Here is a 21161-nt window from a genome sequence, read left to right on the forward strand (position 1 = left end):
CACCTTCTGCTTGCTTCCTGCCCACAATAAACCCAACCTGTTTACTGCTCACAGGAAGCAGACTGGACTGAGTGCAGGACTGGAAATAATCAATCTGATTAATTCACCAGCTGCAAAGCCATTAGGAGAGTTGGTATTTCTTTCAAACTTGTTTTATACCAGTAGCTAGTCTCCCACTCCTTCCTCCTGGGCCTTGCAAGGCTGGCCTCTTCCTGTGCTCCTCCTCCTCCTTGGCTCTCTCTGGACTGGCTCAGGTTTTTCCCTCTTCATCTCCTCTCCAAATGCCAGACTTTGTTCTTCCCTTCTACTGTCTGCCTGACTACTTGACTGTCCCCATAATCTCTAAATCCTCACTGCCTGGATATATCTCATTTTTTCACAAAATTTACTCCATCAAAACAAGACATCCATAGATACCTCTGGTGACTGAGAAAAATTCATTGCTAAAAAGGGAGCTACTTTGCCTATACGTATCCACCCTGTCCACCTGTGGATTTTGAGCTTTTTGAGACTACTATCTGCTACATTTTGACCAAAAAAGATCACGTGTAAGTGCTACATAGAATCAACTTTTGAGATCAACTTTTGCATGTGTCTGTGGAGAGACCGAGTCAGAAACATTCAATTTTATTTTTAATCACATCTGTGACCAAGTTTCATGTGAAGCAATACTTACAAAAATTGCTTGTCCTTCAAGTTGACCCTGGGAAAAAGCAAATAGGACTTGTTAAAAACTAAAATAATAAAAAGTGATGGCAAAAACACATAAATAATGGGTCAGGGAATTAAAACAAGACCAATGCTCCAGCATATAGCAGTCTATGTGGCTGTTAATCATCTGCATGAGTACGGGGATACAGACTTTCCTCTCCCACTGATTAAGAAGTACTACTGTTAGGATTAAGATAAAATAACAGTGCTGTTTGATCTTTCTCAGCACTACTAGCGAAACTAGTTTTTAAGAAACAAAAAAGGCAAGAAAGGAATACAGAGATAAAGATAAGAAGGGAGAAAATAATGCATGAATAAAGAAATGATATATCATGACAACAATATTGTTTTATTCACTGTGATCCCAGAATCCTGCAGAAGTCAGAACTGACAACCAGAGTGATGGAAACCTGCAGGAAATCTGAACACCCTCCTCACTATTGCTTCTAGTGAGGAAGTGGGGCAGAAAAAGGGAAGGAGGAAAGAGAAGGGGAAAATGGGAAAAAAACCCAAAGCTATAAAAGGAAAAACATAACTTTAAAAACAATGGAGAGCAATGAGAAAAAGTACTCCTTTCAAGAGCAAAATAAACACCAGCAACTGGGGGAATCTTCTACAATATGAACTTGCAGAACAGCAACTAAAGTGGCCATATTTCAGGAGGCCACAGTCTCACACAGAAATGGAAACACTCTGTGTGTTAATCACACAGCTGTGTCAGACACTGCAATACACATACAGTGATAATGCAGCTCTCTCTCACAGACTCGTGCAATTCCACCCCTTGCATGTGTGAAAATGCATGCATTTAAGATTAAAAGTTCTATTTCAGTAGATTTCCTGACAAAGGTCAGTACTAGGAAGCTGTGAGCAAGTCCCAATAGTTTTACATGATAAAACAGCAAGACAAGAAGGAGGAAAAGTGCATCACTCAAACACAAAAACACTGTGATTTCCTTCTGCTCAATATCCAGAGCAGATTTGGGACTTGGATCCTCACCACCATATTTCACAAAACTACAAGGAGACAGTTGCAAGTTTCCACTTGCATGTTCTGCTCCAGTGGTCTGATTGCTGAAAAGAAATACTCACCATGCTAATCATACCCAGACTCAGGGGAACATCGTGTGAGAGCTGTTTAACTGCTTTGTCACCTTCAACTTCTGAGTAAAAGACCTTGGGAAGAAGATATAGTCAAACCGGTTACAGCAATAGCTCAGTATTTCAGAATCGCTTAAGAATGTGTGCACCAGTGCATCACTCTCATACTGAGGACAGAATGTGAGCCCATGATCCCCTGCCTTTTCAAATGCAGGAAAAGCTGAAGTCCTTTAATACTCCTTACATATTTGCTAGAAGTTGTCAGTGTGACCAAAGGACACCATCAAACAGTGAATACACCTACCTAATGTGGAACACATTCGTAGTGCTTGTAGCACAGGCCTGAGCTGTTTCATTGTGCATCATGAGTCTGTGGTTAAATGGACAGCTGAAGAGCTGTGGGACTAGTCTGCACTATACAGACACCTTACTTCATGCAAGAAAGATGTTGACATTTCATGATTATGACATTATAAAAATTGCTCTATCATAAAATGTCTCTCCATATCTGTTGCCACTGGGGACTAATGAGACAGACAATCAGCTTTCCTGTGCACATAGACCCAGAGATGCCAGAGGGTCAAGACACTTCAGTGAAGACATTTTGGGTAGAGCACTATTGTTGCTGCTTGTCATTGGTTTTATGATCATGCCACACACCAGCTCAAGGCTTAATAAAAGAAGTGGAGCTCAGATTCTTGATCTGCATGCATGAAGAGTGACCACTGTGTATGACTTAGGCCACTTACTCCCTGCACCTCTGCTTTCACAGAGAAGGGTGCACCCAGCTACACACAGAGCCTACCTGAGGCAGCTCCTGGCTGTCAGCAAGTCTTTTTGGAGTTTTAGACTACTATATGCTAGTTCATAGCACTTTCATAACAATAAAATGAACTCTGCAGCTGGGCTACACTGGTGCCATTTACAAGACTCGTGGGATAAAGGAGCATGCGTATCAGAAATATCTATTGCAGGGATTTTTCTCTTTATCTTAGTGTACATTAATAGTAAGGTACTCAGTAGTATTCTGCTTCCCACCTTTTTACATAAAGCTGAATTTTGGGCATTTTATTTCTGGAAATTTCAAATCTGTCCACAGAAAATGCTAATAAAAAAAACTGCTATTCAGGTTTTTTTGTTGTTGAGAGGGAAAGCAACATATTCTAGTCAACATCTCGCATCTTTGGTCCTAATTTCTCACTGACACACTTCTGTTTTGGGACTGAGTTTCATTGCCATGGAATACCTGTTAAAACAATACCTAACAAAAATGAATGAATGGCATGTTAGTGCTCATTGTTTTTCTACTTGCACACTAAAATACAGTAACCAGTTTAGCCTAGCCCTTCTCTTTTGTCCTATAGGCAGAAGGTAACATGGCAGAGGCTTGATGGGGGTCAGAGACTTCCCAAAAAAACTGCTGAGTGCAACAGGAAAATCATTCAGCTTCTTTAACAGAAACTGACTTCGGAGGTAGGGGGAATAAAACAAAAGCCCTTTTGATATTTATGGCTGCAGGTGGGTTCCCAGGGACTCTATGCAGCACAGTACCTATCTAGGAAGAGATTCCATGAAACAGTCCTTTCCTTGTACCTACTGCAAGTCTGAGAAGTTTTAGAGGCTTAGTTTGAAAACATATTCCTGCTAAAGTAATCCTCAGGCTGGAAGTACAAGTCTAAGGATCTGCATGACCCTCACTTGCACAGTGCAATATCAACCTGCTCTGCTCCACTTTACTGTTTTATCAGAGAGCACTTGAAGGAAAACCACAACAAAACAGCAATCTATATCCACTGCAGGCCCTTGGCATCCAATCCAAATGCCCATCACAGCTTGTTTCGAGAACATGAGCTGCTTGTTTTTTAAGGTTACAGTTCAGTCCGCTCAAGCCCACTGTCCCCTGGCTGTTTTCTGGGCAGTGGCACTGTTTGTGAGGAGCAGGGCTGTGCTGCTGGGTTCAGAGTGTGCAGCCTGGGCCAGGCAGCAGCACAGAGCATCACTTACCGTGTACCCTGTGACGGTGCTCGTGTGCTGCTTTGGCATCTTCCATTGCACGCTGAACGCCGTGCAGTTCAGTGAATCCAGCAGAATATCCAGAGGAGGCCCCAGCCTATCTGCTAAAAACAAAACGGCATTGTGTGAGGAGCCGTAGCACAAAACCCCTCTCCTCTGGCTGCCTGGCAGGTATGTCTTTCAAGAATAGGCCTGTGCTGCTCTCACTCCAAACTGTCAGACACATACCACTACTCAAATTTGACTTGTGTGCTCCTTTTCCCTCTCCATTTCTGACTTCCAAGGTAGCAGTGGAACACCAGGAGAGGGGGTGCAAAGGGGGACATCTCTTCTTAGTGGGCAAGCTGTTGCTTAGCTTAGGACCACCCAGTGCTTCAAGCAATGCCACCGAACAACTCATAGGCTTTTACATTTGTTCGTGACATGCTGGATACTACCCAGGACCCAAAGACAGTGACATTCACACATTCATACTGCTTGTACAGTACAGTACAGCTGTGGCAGAGATTTGGACTACTGGGAAGGTCTCCCAAGAATGGTCTGAAGATAGCACCTCTCATACACCACAGGTGTAAGTCAGTATGGACATCTTTGGGGAAGCAAAATTCAACCGTGTGGAAGAGAGCCAAGCCATGCCACGTTCCCTGGGCCCTCACCCATTTTCTTCATTAGCACGGACTTAGCCCCATGGATTCCTGCTTGGCCCAGTGGCTCTGAAAACAGCATGTGCTACCTCCTATGCTCACCTTCTGCCCTGCACTCAGCAGTAGGTGGAACCACATACCACCTGCTACCTAAAGGAATGATACACCAGGGCTGGTGTATCAGTGTCCACTTAAAAAGCATTTCACATTCAGAAAACAGCTTTCCAATCTTCACAACACCCAAAGAGATGGATTAGCATTTCAGCTGCATTAGTAATAAGGAAGAAAGAATACCCCCTAAACATTCACTTTTAACATATTCATAGCATCCTTGTGTTACTTTCTGGGGAAGCTCTATGAGACAAATTTGCTGGAAGGCATAGTTGCTTAAATAATGAATTTTAACCAGCAATGACAAATAGTCATGTAAGGCAAGTTTCAAATTCATATTCTGAATGCACTATAGGCCAATAACATTATTTACTGAAAGTATTTGGTGAATAATTTGGAACAACAAATAAATTTGAACAAAATGCAATCCATTTGTAGACTATCTGCAAACAGAGAGACAACATCTGTTTAATAAGGAGCCACATAATGAATTATTCACTCAGCCCTAGAAAACACTACTATCTCCAGGTTGCAGATGATGAAAGAGACACAGAGAGCCAAACAGTGACCTCAGTTACACAGGCCTATAAATTGTCACTGTGAAGTAAATACAAAGCCCTGGACTATGCCAGGGAAAATAAGAGCAAGGAGCCAGAGAGGCCTATATTTTTATCCTCCCTGTTTAGCTATCCCTAGAAGTTAGGGAATTCCCCTAACACAACAGGTGTATGTCCCAAGTAGGCTGGATGCTTGCTTGGGAGCCAGGAATAAGCACCATCAGCCCAAGCAGTGTCTTTGCAAGCAGCCTCAGGTGATGGCCAGGCTCAGCACACACTGGACTCTGCCCTGTCTGTGACAGGCAGGCACATGGCACCAACACTGCAGGGAACCTGCTGCCTCATGCCCCCACCAGCAGCCAAGAGGAAGAGGAAAGCCAGTGGCAGCTGTGACCCCTGCACAGAGTTATTTCCTGGGGAGGCTAGAGGGCAAGGCAGAGAGGAGTATCTCATGCAGCATGGCAGCCCCAGAGTCCTCTGCTGTCACCACTCCTGGCCTGACAGCCCAGTGATGTGCATCTGGGGATTCAGAGTCACTTCTGCTTGTCAGAATTTCGCACAAGCTGGCAGAAAGTAAAAAATGTCCATTTCTGGACTGAACTTTTCCTTCTCAGCCACGGCAAAGTGACGGCAGGGTCTGACACAAGCACTGTTTGTGGCACTGAGCTGCAGGAGATGTCATGGCTTTTGAACAACCATATCAAAGAGGTTTGTCAGCTGACCACAACTGCTGCAGCACATGTCACTGCTCTACTGACAAACCATTTTGAGATAAACCTGAGCTTAATGTATTTTGCATGATTTTACAGAGCATCATGTATTAAACACACTAAACACAGATATTGAAGCTGGTCTAAACATTTACATCTTTATGTCAAACATCATGTTTAGACTATTAAAAATAATAAAGAGTTTTCAAGGGTAAAACTCTTGGGGTATTTGTAGTTTCTCCCACAATTGGGGTCAGAATTTGGTCTTCTCAAAACTCAGCATGAAACCTCTGTTAATCTGGTAGGACCAGGCACAGTGCAAAACCACAACAGAGCCTCCTCCCTTGTGCACCCTGTGGATTGGGAATCTGCAGACAAGGGGGGTGAGACATATCCACTCCTTGTACATGCTCTGAAGATCTGCCTGAGCGATGATCCCCCTGCCAGTGCCCTCTGCAGCTGGGTCAGTGAATACCTAAGAAGGCGTGGAAGTTTGCTCTGATCATAAAGAACAAGGAGCCAATTTATATAAATAATAAAATTAAACATGTTTTGTACAAACACAGTCATTCTCCTTTCTGGCCCATCAGGCACAGACAGTTCAATACTGTCCAAAATGCTCTTATGGTAATGGAAGCAATGACTCCAGTGCCATGCAAAGGAGCCATTAATCAAGGGGGAGTACTCTCACACATATATTATGACCATACATTGTGAAAGTATATCATACACAAGAACTTAATGAGGATTTAGCCTCATTAGATAAACAATGTTGAACTGACAATGTTGTGTTTACTCTTCTGCTTACAGCTATTCTCCTTCCCGTTTATACGTCTTTGGTTCCATACTTCTAAAATATGCAAAAAACACTAAACCAGTAAAAAAGTCACCAAAGAAGCTCTCCAAGTAGGCTGAAGAATACATAAGAAGTCTTCCTGAGGTGGAGTAAATTTTGCTATTTCAAAATAATGACCATTATTTAAATTTCTGCTTCACAAAAGCAACTCAAATTAAAAATGGTGAAAAAGCTCATGCCATCAATACAAGTCTCACTTCTATTGTGGCACTCACTGCCACATACAACAGCCTCTGTCCAAATATTAGACACCCATGGGCTACCATCAGGGTGCCCACAGGCTAAAGGTGTGCCTCCTGGGAATTGTCCCCAGCCTGGGCCCATCAATGGCGTTATCCTTTACTGCAATGAAGAGCTGAAATTCTTTGCTGTGAGGGTGGTGAGGCACTGTCACAGGCTGCACAAAGAGGCCATGGATGCCCCAACCTTGGCAATGTTCATAGCCGGGTTAGATAAGGCCTTGAGCAACCCAGTCTAGTGGGAGGTGTCCCTCTGGCAAGGGGATTGGGATTCGAGGGTCTTTAAGGTCCCTTCAACCCCTGAGCATGCTACCATTCTACCAGTGCCGTCACTGAATCCACCAGCAGAAATGTCACTTCCATGTCTGCCCCTGTGATTTTGTGCAGTTACCTTGGGTACACAGCAGAAACACTTCCAGTGAATCCACCCTCTGCTCCCAGGCCAGCCATGCTGGCCTCGTGCAGGGCTCAGGAGCAGCCACCTCATCCGGATCCTTTCCTCCAGCTACTCCAAAAAAAACTGCTTACACAGGAAGCTCTTCCTTCCTTCCTTCTGGTCATGGATGGAAACCAAAATCTTACTACAGTGATGAACAGTTGTGAGAAAAAACCTCAACTTCAAGCCAAATACATTTCTAATGCTCATAAGCTTCACATTTGAAGCACTTTGGATGAGCTGGATAAAGCTTATCTCGACTAGTATATACTACTAGTACTACTATTTTAGAGCAAATTTCAAAACTGATTCAAATTTAAAATTAGATTAAAATACTAGTGATTGAAAACAGTTTTAATCTTAAATACTGATGAATGGAATATCTGAAAGGATTTCTGTTAGAAATCTTTCTTTTAGAATTTTAATAATATTTTGAATTTAATCTTTTTTTTTTAGATGTTGCTGCTGTATCAAGGCATGCAGGTAGTCACAGTTACTTGCAGATCCTGAAACAACATGCAAATTCACTGATACAATCCACATGCAATAATACAGGAATACATTCAAGGGAAAACAGATGGTTAATTTCATCTTTATGAGTTTGTAGTTTGGAAAATCAAACTACATATACTACATTTTCTGTACTACTCTTAACGAGAGAGCACAAGCCAATGAAAGGAGATAAGCATTTCACTATTTTACTCCTAAATCTCTATGGGTAACAGCCTAGGAGGTACTGACTGAAGGGCCACTTATTTTCCAGGTTGATGTGTCTCCCATTTCATGAAACAAGTGAAACTTGTTGATGAAATGCCAGCTGTCACTACTAAAATGTCACAATATAAGAAAAGAGGAGTAAAAAAAGCTCAAGAAAAACAATTCAAATTAATTATAAATTGAAGTTTTCTGAAAAAAACACACTTTCCAGAAATTCCTCTGAATTTCTTCTGTTTGAAACATTATTTGTGTTCACCAATTCACAAGAAAAACTCCCTATGAATTTTATTAAAATAGCATTTTATCATTGTAATAGCTGTTTTCAAAGGAAAAAAGCTTGTCCACTCCAAGAGGTGAAACAAAGTGTAGAACAGCCCATTCACTCTTTCACTGAAATATTGGTGAAATTCTTATTTATTAAACAATAAACAGTGATAAGGTCTTTTGCTTCCCTTATTTTACAGACTGAAAGTTATGCAAACACCACAGTGGAAGGAAGACAATGTGACAAACTGAAAAGGTCAGGAAATTCTAAATGAAAAAAATATGCCATCTTTAAATTTCTTTGAAGCCTTTTCCAGCTCCCACTGCCCAGCTGCAGTACGTAAGAGAGCAAGAATGTCGCAGCCACAACAACTACAAAGGACAAGGACTCAAAGCTGGAAAATCTCAGCCAGCCTGTCCTGGTTCTGCACCCGGAGCAGCAACATCCACACACTGAAAATCTTGATAGTCATTTCTCTGAATGATCCTGCAGCAGAGATGGCAGGTAACATGGCCCTAGAGAGGTACCATGGTTTTGGATTCAAACCACAGGGCACAAATCCTTGGAGAGACTAACCTGACCTTCATTAGTCCTTTAAAAATACTGCAAAAGAAACCACAATTTAAAAAAAAATCTCTCAACATTTTAATAAATAACAGGCTTGGACTCATGTGATGTTTTGCTGATGCTTATACAGCATCTGTTATCTGCCCTAGGGACAACTGAGGTGACAGTCACTGGGATTTTTATAGCCCAGCAAAGGGGAATGAAGGATACAAAGCTCAGAACTTAAGCTACAGTGCAACACCACGAATCCCATTAAGAGCAAACAGGCACAATGTCACAGGTGGCTTTGTCGTGGCTTTTCCTGCTGTACCTTGGCCCTGCAGATCACTGAACAGAAAGGCAGCAAGGGGAAGTTCTTTCCTGACACTCATTCCTGGAGCAAGGCTCTGCTCCCAGGAAGGCTCCAGCTGCAGCAAAGGGAAGGAGAGAGGAGGTGAGCTCAGCACAGTGCAACAGGGACATCCACAACTGAAAAGGAAAATCAGTAACTACTTTAAAAAAAAACAAAACACTTTTGGAGTGCTATATATAAAAAATTCTGGCTATGCATGGTTATGCCCTGGACACACTTTTGAAGAACTCCTGGTGCTGAAGGTTATAAAAAGCAGGGGACATCATATCTCTGAGCAAAGTTTGTAGCTGTCTTGCCCTAGTCAAAATGAGCACATCAGGCAGTCTCTAGGCAACTCTTACAAGCTTGTGTTTTTAATAATTACTGCTCAGAGGCCAGTTTGATTCACACAAGTGCATACATTCATACCTTGTACCTGCACCTGGATAACCTGGTGGAAGTTATGCTTTCCTAATGGAAGCATTTTCCACTTCCAGAAGAAATGGAGTATAGGTGCCTAAAAAAAACCCTACCAAGACACTCCACTTGCATAATTTCCAGTGCATTTCTGAAAGTCTGAGTCAAACCTAGCACTTACTCCTCTAAAACCAGGCTTGTGCTTTCCCCACTGAAGCCCCAGTGCTGGGGCATGGCTGTCCCAGCTCCTGATATCTCTGCAGCACCTTGGCCTGGCAGAGGAAATTGTTAACCAGGTTCCTGTTCTTGGAGAAGGGATGGGATGGCACCGAGGCTCACCTCTCCCTTCTCCAGCCTACAAGCTGCTCGAGTGCAAAGCTCAACACTTTTCCTGGCTTGGGGTTTCCAGTCTGGGCTCCAACCTGCCTGGTCCCTGTGGATGTGTCCAGTGACTGGCAGGCTGCAGTCAGCCCTGCCTGCTGCCAGCACACTGCCTGCCTTCCCATCAGCTGCTTCAGCAGTTCTCAAAGCAACAGTACATCACCCTGTCTGTGTGATAGATTTTGTAATAGATTTTGTAAGCAGTGGGGTGGGCTGCGTAGGAACCAGCATGCCAGTACCATATCCTGGCATCTCCTCCCACCTCTTTTGTCTCATGGGTTATGCCTCCAAGGTGCTAGGAAGCACTGTGGAGGAGCTTCACAAACCACAGCAGTTCAAAAAGTAAAAAGGCCAGTGAAATTTTAAAAATGCCAAATAAATAACTTGAAAATTTATTATCCCATTAATATCACTTATTTTTCAGGTGTTTGCTGTCCAAATCTTATTAACTCAATGGAACACATGGCAAAATTGTTCATGAGAGTTGAAAAGTGTTCTCCTTGATGTACCTTAATTGTTCACTTTATCTACTACACATTTCTTTCTTGTTGAAACCCAGAACAAAACAGTTCTTGAAGAAACATCTTACTTGGTACAAGAAAATAATTAAAGGGGAGCTTCCTGAATAGTGGTCAGATAGAAAAAAATTACAATCAGACAACCACACATGCATTACATACACACATGCAGAAAGATTAAAGTGTAAAGAGGACAAAGCTGACCATGTGACAGGCCACAAATGTGCAGGGGGAGGATGTGACACGTGCAGCATTTGGGTTCCCACAATCCTTCCAAGTCCTGAGTGACTGTTTTGAAGCTCATTATTCTTGGACACAAACGATCTGGTCCTGCCCCAGAAAGTATCACAAAAATCAGCGTGTGGGTTTATTATCCCTGAGAGTCTGGCACAGGCCTCATAGAGGTACACAACACAAAGTGTAGACACCTCCCATCAAACACTTTATACTGATCACAACGCCAGAAAACACTAATTTCTCTGCAGAAAGCACAGTGGTTGGCCCAGTTGGTGTTTTCAGTCCATGACTGGGTGCATGGACCCAGTGAGAGCTCAAAGGAAGCTAAACCTGCAAGGTGAAACAGACATTTTCAGGAGATCCTCGTGACACTCTGCAAAATCACAGAGGGAGCGAGGCTGGAAGGCACATTTGGAGATCAGCCAGTCCAAACCCCTGCTCAGAGCAGGCTCAGCTGCACCAGACTGCCCAAGACTTTGCAAAGAGAGGTTTGAATATCCCCAAGGACAGAGACTCCATGGCCTCTGGAGGCTAAATTCTCAGTCACCCTCACAGTAACAAAAGTATTTACTCATGTTAAAGGGAATTTCCTGCTTTCCCTTTGTGTCCACTGCCTTCAGCCCTGTCACAGGGCACCACTGAGAAAAGCCTAGTTCCATCTTCATTACTTCCTCATCATGTACATACACTTGTATGATTCCCACAAGTATTTTACTTCTGAAGAAAATCTGGCTTCTTCTCAAGGAGCAGGAAATTCTTCCCCAGCTCAGTTCCTCCATAAGAAATGGGATCATTTCAATACCTTCTGCAGTCAGCAAGTCTCTCCATTCACTAACACTATCAGTAAAACCAGAGGAAATTCTTTGTCTGTACTAAGTGACTGAAATAACTGTGGTTTTTAAACCTGAATCCCTGCACTGATTTAGCGTGGGACACGGCCTGTGCTTTCAAAGAACCAGTAACAAGCAGCAGGATGTGAGAGCTGAGAGACCGACAGGGAAGGACAAAACCCTCTTTGGTGCAAGAGACAATGAGACATGGAAATATATCCCAGCATAAAGAACAAATACATAGGGCAGAAAATAGCACATGACCCAGGCACAGCTATGATGTCCACACAGTATCTAATGCTCCCTAATCCTCTCAAAGCATTCCCTGCTCACTGCCTCCTGCAGCCTGTAGAGTCCAACCCTTTGTCCTAAACCTCTACGAGGGCCACCTCATGCAAACCATGCCCTTTACTTGGCATCAGCTGGTCCAAACAGCTCACTTTTTTCCCCCTTTAAAGCCCTTTTAGGTGCTGTCTTGTTCTTTGTCCAGAAGTCCCTGAAAGAACTGCTTATATCCTGCAGGTTTCTTCCTCCATCCTGTGCCCCTATGGCTCTGCAGGGGTAAATGGCCTCACCTCACCCTCCTGAGGGAGTCTTTTGGCACACACATGGACAGAGAAACAGTTCTTCACTGCCAAGTTCAACTCTGCCATTGTGACTGATCAGTTAAGATGGGAACATTAGCAACCTGCACACCACAGGTTCACATGGGAACAAGAACGCCATGAAATGGGAAAGGGAACTAAAATTGCCAGCAGGGCACCAATCTCCATGCATGGCTGGAGTATCAGCTGCAATGCCAACATCTCCATAAACAATCATCTCCATAAAATGCCTTCTTATTTTTGGAAACATGTTACCTTCTCCTGTAATTGTCTAGAAAGCAGAATATGAAAGAGACCTCACATTTCAGTTCCAAGGAACAGATTTTGGCTTCTGCAATCTCTAATTAAACCACAAAAATTTTGGTCCTAGACACATACTTTCCATCATGTACAGTTTGACGGGTTTTGTTCACAGCTTGGCTTCTTTTTTCCTAAAATGATACTCTAGCTGAAATTTTTAATGCATAAAAGCAATTAAACTTGAGTGAAATACTGTATAATTTTTGCCCTTAGGATTTTTTATCAAAAGATTTTTTGAGTGTAAAAACACAAAGCCAGTCTTGATTTAAAACTTTGTATGTGCAACAATACCTCTGGCACAACAGAAAGATCAGAATGATTTCTATAGTATGATCAACATTCACAGGATGTTCATTTCCCATCATTTTAGAAAGACAATTTTGCAAGTTCCAAATGTACATAGGTATTGATATATACCATCGTTTTCATAGATGCCAGCAATTTTAACCTACTTTTAAAATTGAGAGAGGTTTGAAGAGTAATCTGTTTTGGGATTCTTCCAGCTTCAGAGATCTTTCTGTGCAAATAACACTGGATTGTCTATCCTTTGAGGATGTGGGGAAACTCAGACCCACTCAGTGTCCACATCTCAGAAGAACTGCTCTTGACACGGCTGCTGTCTGCACTGCTGTATAAAATGTGTCTATTAGCTGTAAGGTTAACATATAAAAGGGGGAAGACATCCTATCACTACTTGGGGATACACTCAGAAAGCCATGTTCAGCTCTTGGCACCTGCATATAGTTGCTATTTCCTTACTTTAAAAACTATCCAGGATAACTTTGGCAATGCTTGAGTGAGACACCTTTTTAAGAAAAGAAAGCCAATGTACTTTGTCTATCCACCTACAGTGATCCAGCCCAAGAGAAGAAAGGGTTTCTCCCACAACCACATAGCTGTCCTATCCCTTATGGGAACAAATGGCTCCCTTTATCATTATCGTGTGGATTTCTTTTTCATTAGAGGCCAATATCCTGAGGGACTTTCCTCAACAGTAATCTTTACTCCTGACTGTAGCTACCCTGTGTTCAGTGGAGGAACTGGCATGAACTTGGTGTATTTCACATTACACACCTCTCACCTGCAGAGTTTTATGGATCATCACACAGCATATCATTATCTAGGTTTGAGTTAGGCACCTGGTTGTGCGAAAGCTTTCCCCCTAAGCCTTCAATTTTCAGTGGCTTATGGCCTCCTGAAGCAGTTACTTTCAAAGATGAATTCTGGTGTGCTTGTTCTCAGCTCAGTGGCTCTGAGAAGTCTGAAAAAGTAATGTTGATATTTTGCTGTGGTTTGGATGGTCACATTATCTGAAACAACTAATCTGGTTGTCATGTGAAAGCATGTTCACTAAAAGTAAAAAATAAAAGAAAAAATCTTGCCTAGACTTACCCAAAAGTATTTCCTTTCAGCTAGAATTAGTCATGAAGAACAAGGAATTTGTTTGATTTGTGGATTTTTTTTTTTAGATAGATCATTTGTTTGCACAGAAAACAATTAAGAAATTTTATTCAAGATCATACATCTAACATAATCTCCTGTGTCCCTGTGATTTAGGAAGTCTTTTGTTATGCAATCATAGGCCACCATCACACACTCACTGATAAATATGGCACCCAACTGTACAGTCAACAATGAAATAATAAATTCTGCAACAACCTATTCATGGCTGTTTGCTTAGATTACAGGTATCTTTAATATCCTTTAATGACTTTTTAATATGAAAAACTTTTTATAAGCATTTGAGAGTTTCATTTCCTTGTGATGGAAAAGTTGTGAAAGGGTCCTATCAGTCCTGTTTTGAGGACATGAAGCAATAATAGTCACCTTTTTTGAATTAATTTTATTTTCAATTTTAAAAAAAGCATAAACACATATTAAAAGATAATAGAAACACGCAAAAATTTGAGTGCAAATTTAAGCATGAAGTTACAAACTTCCAAGTATTCTCTCAGCTAATCAATGAGCTTTAAGAGGCACTGAATAGAACTCAAATACTGAAATTTTCCAGTTTAAGAAAACAAGGTACTATTCTGTTCCTCAGGATGTCTTTTGGGTGACTGACACTCAGAATCCCTGCCATTAAGTTCAAGGTGAGTATCACTGTTGGATGTGTTCACTTCTAATGAGCTGCAAACAGTACACAGTGCTGTGTCCTGCCTAGTCCAGTGTCACTGAGAGAAAAAGAGGGTTTTTTTCTGCAAGGCACACCAGAAGACACCGTGAAAATCACCCACACATTATCACTCAGTTAAACCGTGGAAGCATTGACTAAAATTGGGGTACAGCTGTGATAAGCACCCTATAGGAGTATTTTCACTGTCTAAAGTGGCATGGTTGGAAAAGGATAAAAGCATAAAAACACTCCAATCCCATTTTTAAAAATAAAAATCTGGCCTGTGAAGGACTGGCAAGCCATCAAAGACAGGCTGTGACAGCCTCAAGGCAGAAAGATTTCCCCAGACTCACTGTAGTGCCCTAACTCCAAAACAACCCCGCTCTTCAAAGCATCATTGTGAATCCCAGCATCAGGTGTAGAATGCTTGGTTTATTTTACCCTTCTGAACACCGGTGGAAGTCTGAATAGTCATTTCAGACATTGACACTGGCAAAATGGTGTCAATGAAAAACATTTACTGAAAGTTTCCCTGTACAGAGGAACATTGCAATTACATGATGGAAAGGGCACAAGACATTTTGCTGCAAGTGAGACTAACTAAAGCCAGAAAACATACTCCAAAATGAGTAACAGTGACACACAGAGTAACATGCTCAAGTGGACTAATTCACCATATTCATATTGCTACCCTGGGAAGTATTCTCAGAATGCTCCTATCTGCATGAGCTGGTGATGTGATTGATCAGTTTTCAGAATTTACCAGCCCATGGATCCCAGAGGCACAAGAGGAGCTCCAATCAAAATCAAAATGTCACACAATGTTGTGATGCAACTTACACCTGAAGGTGACAAACAACAAATACATATATAATAAGTGCTTGATTTTATTGGTGTTGAATAAATCAGGCATTTTTGAAACTGTAAGAGGATGATACTAATCTTCCCTCAAATAAATTATTCACATCTTCTTTATTAGTTCTAGCTCACAGGTATGCACAGTCTCTGACAGCTCTACATCCCTCACATTAGGAATCATTCAGCTTCCAAGTCATTCCTCTTCTCAGACACTTCACATCCAGCAGCAAATCAACCTTACCCTTGCATGCTTTACGTGTGGGATTTATAATGACAGTGAGTAAGAATTCATCCTATTGTTGTTCCAAAAAACTGTAATATTTAAAAACTCAAATAAGCACCTTCTTTCCCAAAGACTGTTGCATTTTTCATATCTGTAGACCTGATTTCAAGGCAGTTTGACCTATTTTGATACATAAATATGAGGCTAGAATTTCAGAAGTGTTATTTATGTAGCAGCTCTTATTATAGTCAGATTTTCTAAATAATTCAAGTATCCCAGTGCCAAATCCACTGGAAAAAAAAGTCATTTACTGTAGTCCTGACCAAGGATCTGCACTCTTTTGAAACTCTGGCCCTGGTATTTGAGTGCTACTCTCTTGTAAAGTCTTCAGGCTTTAACTGGTCTGATTCCTCCAGCATTTACACAGAAAGCTGGTGATATCTACTGCTGTGGACATCTGGGAAAGAGATACAAGCCAAATTCTTTATTTATATTAGCTGGCAAGCATAATATATTTATAAAAGGAGAAGCATTCCTAAGCATCAGATATGATTATTTTTACTCTCCATGCAGACCATCTTACCCCTTTTATTATTCTACAGGGCGTTGGAATTTTACACTCTGTTACTAAAGAAGCATCAATGCAATACAGTGCAACAACCTTACGGCATGGACATCCACAGGACTGGTCAGCTCTTTTCCCTAAAATTCTCTAAAATCACACAACCATTAAAATTAAATACTGTGTTTATATTAGTAGCAAAGGAACGCATTGGGAGCTAGCTTCAGACTCTCTATTCTTCAATCAGTTGAAACTTGAAACAGAGATGGCAAAAACCTGTGCCTTTGCAGAAGGCAAAAGCAAGAAAACAATGTGAAAACAGCAGCATGAGTGCCAGCTTCTGGGAGTACAAGATATAGAGAATCCCAGGCTAATCTGTTCCCAGCTATACTATTCACCACACGGTGTCTAAGGATTTGTTTTAAGCCCTTCCCAAAGAGTCTGTCATCCCGTTTTCTTGTCTCCAGAAAATGTATTATGTAACTGTAAATAAATGTTCAAATTATTTCAGCAGTCATCAGAATCTCTTGTATTTGAGTAGGACAGCCCTTTTCCCTGAAGATTAATTTAAGAAGGTGCATTTGTGGCCATTTTACTACATATTTTTAACTTCACAAACAGATTTCTCTCTTTGCTGCTTTCTTGGGATTACAGAACTGGTCTTTGTAAACTAAATCCTGAACTGAAACCTGAGAAAAAACGGAGATCCATTTTACTATCTTTTTTCTTTTGATCCACAGGACCTCAAATTCAGCTTCTGTTATTGAAGATCAATTGGTTTTATGACTTCTCTCTTGATATAACCTCTTCCTGTCACCTCAGTTAAAATTCCTATACAAGCCTCACTTCTATCCATATTAAAAGGGCAAAATTTAAAAAAAAAACCCTAAAGAACTTTTTACTATCTTATCTCTTCTTTACTCACTGAATGTGTAATTTTGTATGTATGAGCAAATTATAGTTCTTTTCCACTCTTAACCACCCAGCATATGATATGCTGCAAAACAAGGCAGAGGTGTTCCAGCTGCTTGAAACTACACCTGTTCTGAGTGTTTTGAGGGCAATATTTCATAGTAAGGACCCGGTCATGGCATGCTTGGGAGCCCTCAATTCCAACAGTCCCCACAAAATATAAGGGGCTCTCCCTCTGCAAGTCTTGTTACAAGTGGATTTTCAAATGTTTGCACAGATTTTGAAAAAATTTTGCCCAGTAAAACTCATTACTTCTTATATAGCAAAAGAAGAAAGAAAGGAATGATTGAATCAGTAGGTGAATCTGAAGCTTGTTATAAAAATTAACATAAAAATGCCTGCTAACAAAAGTAAGGTAAACACAATACAAACATATTAATTAATTTCCTTCAGAACACTACAGTTAAATTTCCAAGCTTTAAGCCATTTTAATTTAATGCATAGAAATACATTTTCCCCAGGTCTGCCATTCTCCTGCGACTAGCAGGAAACACATGTAGCAGTATGTTACAGTGGAAGAATATCTTAACATATTCACATATTTGCCTCCCCAACTCCACATACCCAGTATTTTTAATGCAAACTACTAATCATTTCATTCACAACGTCTGTCTGCCTAATTTCCTCAAGTACTTAATGGTGGCTATTATGACAACCAAGGATCATGGGACTAGATCCCTAAGAGACAAGGTCAGACCAGTAAAATTAGCCATCTGTCCAGTAAGGGTTTTAAGCTCAGGCTGTATTTAAGTATTAAGTTTCCAACTGTACAGGCACTTGTTTTCTTCTCATATGTGAGCAAGAAAAGGCACAATAGTGATTCTAAAAACCAGCAATAAAAATCTTTCAATACCATGGGATAGATACAAAAAAGATCAAAAGCTACAAACATTTTGTGAGATGAGGCAGAACTTACTAAACTTTTTCTATTTTCAGCTGAAATGGTCTCAGTGAACTTAGTGATAAGAGCCAATGTTGGTCACAGACTCCAGAACAGCCACAGTGTTTGAGACAGTCCCAGGCATTGTTATCTTCTCTTAGCACCGCAATTCGTAAAGTATACAAAATGTCAAACTTCACCATGCACTATGTCTCATCTTATTGTTTACATTTTACCTTACTGTTTCATATGCTGCAGACTGTAAAAGGATTTCAGCAGACTCGGGGTTTTAACTTTCAACCTCGTGCAGGACCTCCTTGATCAGCGCAAACCTCCCCTCGACAGCCGCGGGAACTCCCGCAGGACACGGGCAGCGCTCAGCCAGGAGCAGGACCCGGAGGCACACAACCACATCATGCTTGGTACACGACAGCTGCATTTCTGGGACAAAATCATTGCTTCTCTCGTCATTTTTCTTTCACATGTACTACTCCGTGTCTTAGGGCATTCGCTGACACACATACCAATGTCACAGCCGCGGACAGCCTTCCCGACAGGTCACCCCTGACTGCTTAGGGGTTCACCTGGCTTCTAACTCTGCTCACGCCGCACCGCAGGTAACGGCATGCAGGGAAAACCGGATAAAATTTCCGCCAATTTCTTCCGCAGTAGCTGCAGCCTGGTCCTGGTTTGTAAACCGAGCGCACCCACCGGCACTGGGTGCAAGACGTCGGAGGAAACGGGTCCCACACCGACCCGACGGGTCACACACAGACCCAACGGGTTATACACCGACCCGACGGGTCACACACAGACCCAACGGGTTATACACCGATCCGACGGGTCACACAGCGACCCGGCAACTTGGCGGGTCCCTGCCATTGCCTGGGCATCCTCTGTTCCCCACGCCAGGGCGGCAGGGGCTCGCAGCGAAGGGCGAGGAGCGGCGTACGCCCCGCCGGGCTCCCGGACGAGCTCCCTGACCGGCCCGACCTGCGCCGCTGCCCGCTGCCCACCCGGGCCCCGGGGCCGCCTGTGCCGAGCCGGGGCAGCGCCAGCGCCCAAGGGAACTCCGCCGGGGCGAGCGGGTCGCGGGGCGGGCACCGCTCGTCTGCCGCCGCCGCCCGTCCTACCTTGCCGGCGGGGGATGTTCCTGCGCGGCGTGGCCGCACAACCGATGCACGAAGCCAGGAGCAGCACCACGGCGAGGCAGCGGCCGTGACAGCCGCCCGGCACCTCCATGTGCGCCAAGTCCCCCCGCCCGAGCGAGCGCGGAGCTGGGGCCGCTGGCCGCGGGCGAGGGGCGCCGGCGCCCTGCCGGGAGCGGAGCGGAGCCGGGGCGGCGAGCAGCGGACAGCGGGGCTGGGACGAGCGCCGGGCAGGGCGGGGAGGGACGGAGGGAAGGGGGGAGGAGGCTGGCTCCGGCCCTTTGATGGGATTACGGCCGCTCGGAGCGGGGCACGGCTCGGCGCCTCCCCCCGGGGCGCCGCCCGCCCCAGCCCCGCCGAAGGGGTCGCGGCGTCCCCTGCCGGGAGACCCCGTGCCCGCGGGGCCGCTCGGCGGCGCGGCCCTGCCCTCAGGAGCCACCCGTGGGAACAGTGGGGCCCTGTGTCACCCACCCCTGGGTACAGCGGGGCCCTGTGTCACCCCTGGGTACCTGGGGCCCTGTGTCACCCCTGGGTACAGCGTGTCACTCCTGCCTCAGCGGGGACCCCTGCTCGTTCCTGCCCCCCGGCCCGTTCCGCCCGACGGGACCCCAGCCCCGGGGCTGCTCGCTCCAGGGAGCATCGGCATTTGACACGGGTTTCCTCCTTTTTCTTTCCCCCGAACGTACGGGGCTGAAATGCTAGCCAGCTGCTGGGGCGAAGGCGAAGCTAGGAAGAGGATTTGGTGAGGAAATTGTTGCTGAATTAAGAGGATAAATTAAGTTTAATCCTCCCCCCCCCCAGATGGAGGCTGAGACCTATCCAGCCACTCAGACTAATATAGAAACCCCCGTGGAGATTAGAGGGGATGGGGAGGGCAGGGGGAGGAAGGCAAAGGGAAGTGCTGGAGTTTGACCATACGAGAAGAAAACTGAGATAAACAAGAAATCCAAGGCATCTCTTCAGAGCAATGAAACATTGGTGGGATGAAGGACCAAATCCATTTGGTTCAGTATCCCGTCTTTGAAATTTAAAAGAGAGAAGGAAGTGCAGAAAGTTTTTATTAGCAGACATGAGATTATCTGTCCTCTGCTCCAGGTCTCATCCTAAGCTTGGTTAGTTAGAGATCAGTATAAACCCTGAAACACCAGAGTTGTTATGTCTTGAGGGTTTGTGTGGGCTTTGGTTTGGAAATTTGCTTCATTTGTTTATTTTGCTGTTTGCTTTGATAACTTTCAGTGGGTTTGATGTCCATATAAATTATGTATGTTTACACAGTCTCTTTGTGAATCTGTAAAACTGATACTCTGTTCAATGAGTTCCATGCTGTAATTTTATGACATGTGGAGAAAAACCAGGAAGAGATCAGAAGAAAAACTGTCTGTGGGAGCAATGCTGATATAGGAAAATAAGGAAATCTGTACCTCTTTAGGGTATGAAAGGAGACAAGGAAATGGTGATGAAGTCCTTTTGGACAGAAGATCAGAGGAAGGGATCCTGTAAAAGTACTGCAAGTACCTCGTGAAGTTGTTGGAGGCAACAACTTTTAATCAAAACCTTTACAGGAGACAGTGGAGAGGACAGCCCTTGCCTGCCTCAGGAAAGGAGAGGAGACAGAAACCTGGTCCCCTTAGAAAGGGCATCATCCAAGCTTCAGAGTGATCACTGCCAGGAGAATATGCTCGAGGCTAAAGGAATTAATGATGAGGAGTAGTTTTGTTAGCATGATTGGGATGCCAGTGGTGTGTCTGTCTCACACTCTTATCAGCCTGCCTTTGCAGAGACAGAGGAATTGCAGTACATGTGGGAGAGCTGCAGGACTCATGGCAGGAATTCCTGGCAAGGTCAGTAACTGTGGT

At 43.5% G+C, this 21161-nt stretch overlaps 1 protein-coding gene across 2 annotated transcripts in view; it reads right to left on the bottom strand.

The window, feature by feature from the left end:
- The window catches only part of EGFLAM (EGF like, fibronectin type III and laminin G domains), a 76612-nt gene extending 57213 nt beyond the window's left edge, over window positions 1-19399 (bottom strand). Inside the window, exons 1-4 of one of the 2 annotated variants that reach the window (XM_054283439.1) lie at window positions 19291-19399; window positions 3817-3926; window positions 1804-1887; window positions 677-703 (exon numbers count right to left, since the gene is read on the bottom strand). In XM_054283439.1, the coding sequence (XP_054139414.1) occupies window positions 677-703; window positions 1804-1887; window positions 3817-3926; window positions 19291-19399 (330 nt within the window). Of the gene's footprint in view, window positions 1-676; window positions 704-1803; window positions 1888-3816; window positions 3930-19290 lie in introns of both variants that reach the window. The other variant, XM_054283438.1, reaches the window with a different exon arrangement.
- Window positions 19400-21161: the final 1762 nt, after the last annotated feature.

Source organism: Melozone crissalis, unplaced genomic scaffold (assembly GCF_028551555.1).
Source record: "Melozone crissalis strain CALT ecotype California unplaced genomic scaffold, PUWL_Pcris_2 ptg000036l_1, whole genome shotgun sequence".
In the NCBI taxonomy this organism is placed as follows: domain Eukaryota; kingdom Metazoa; phylum Chordata; class Aves; order Passeriformes; family Passerellidae; genus Melozone; species Melozone crissalis.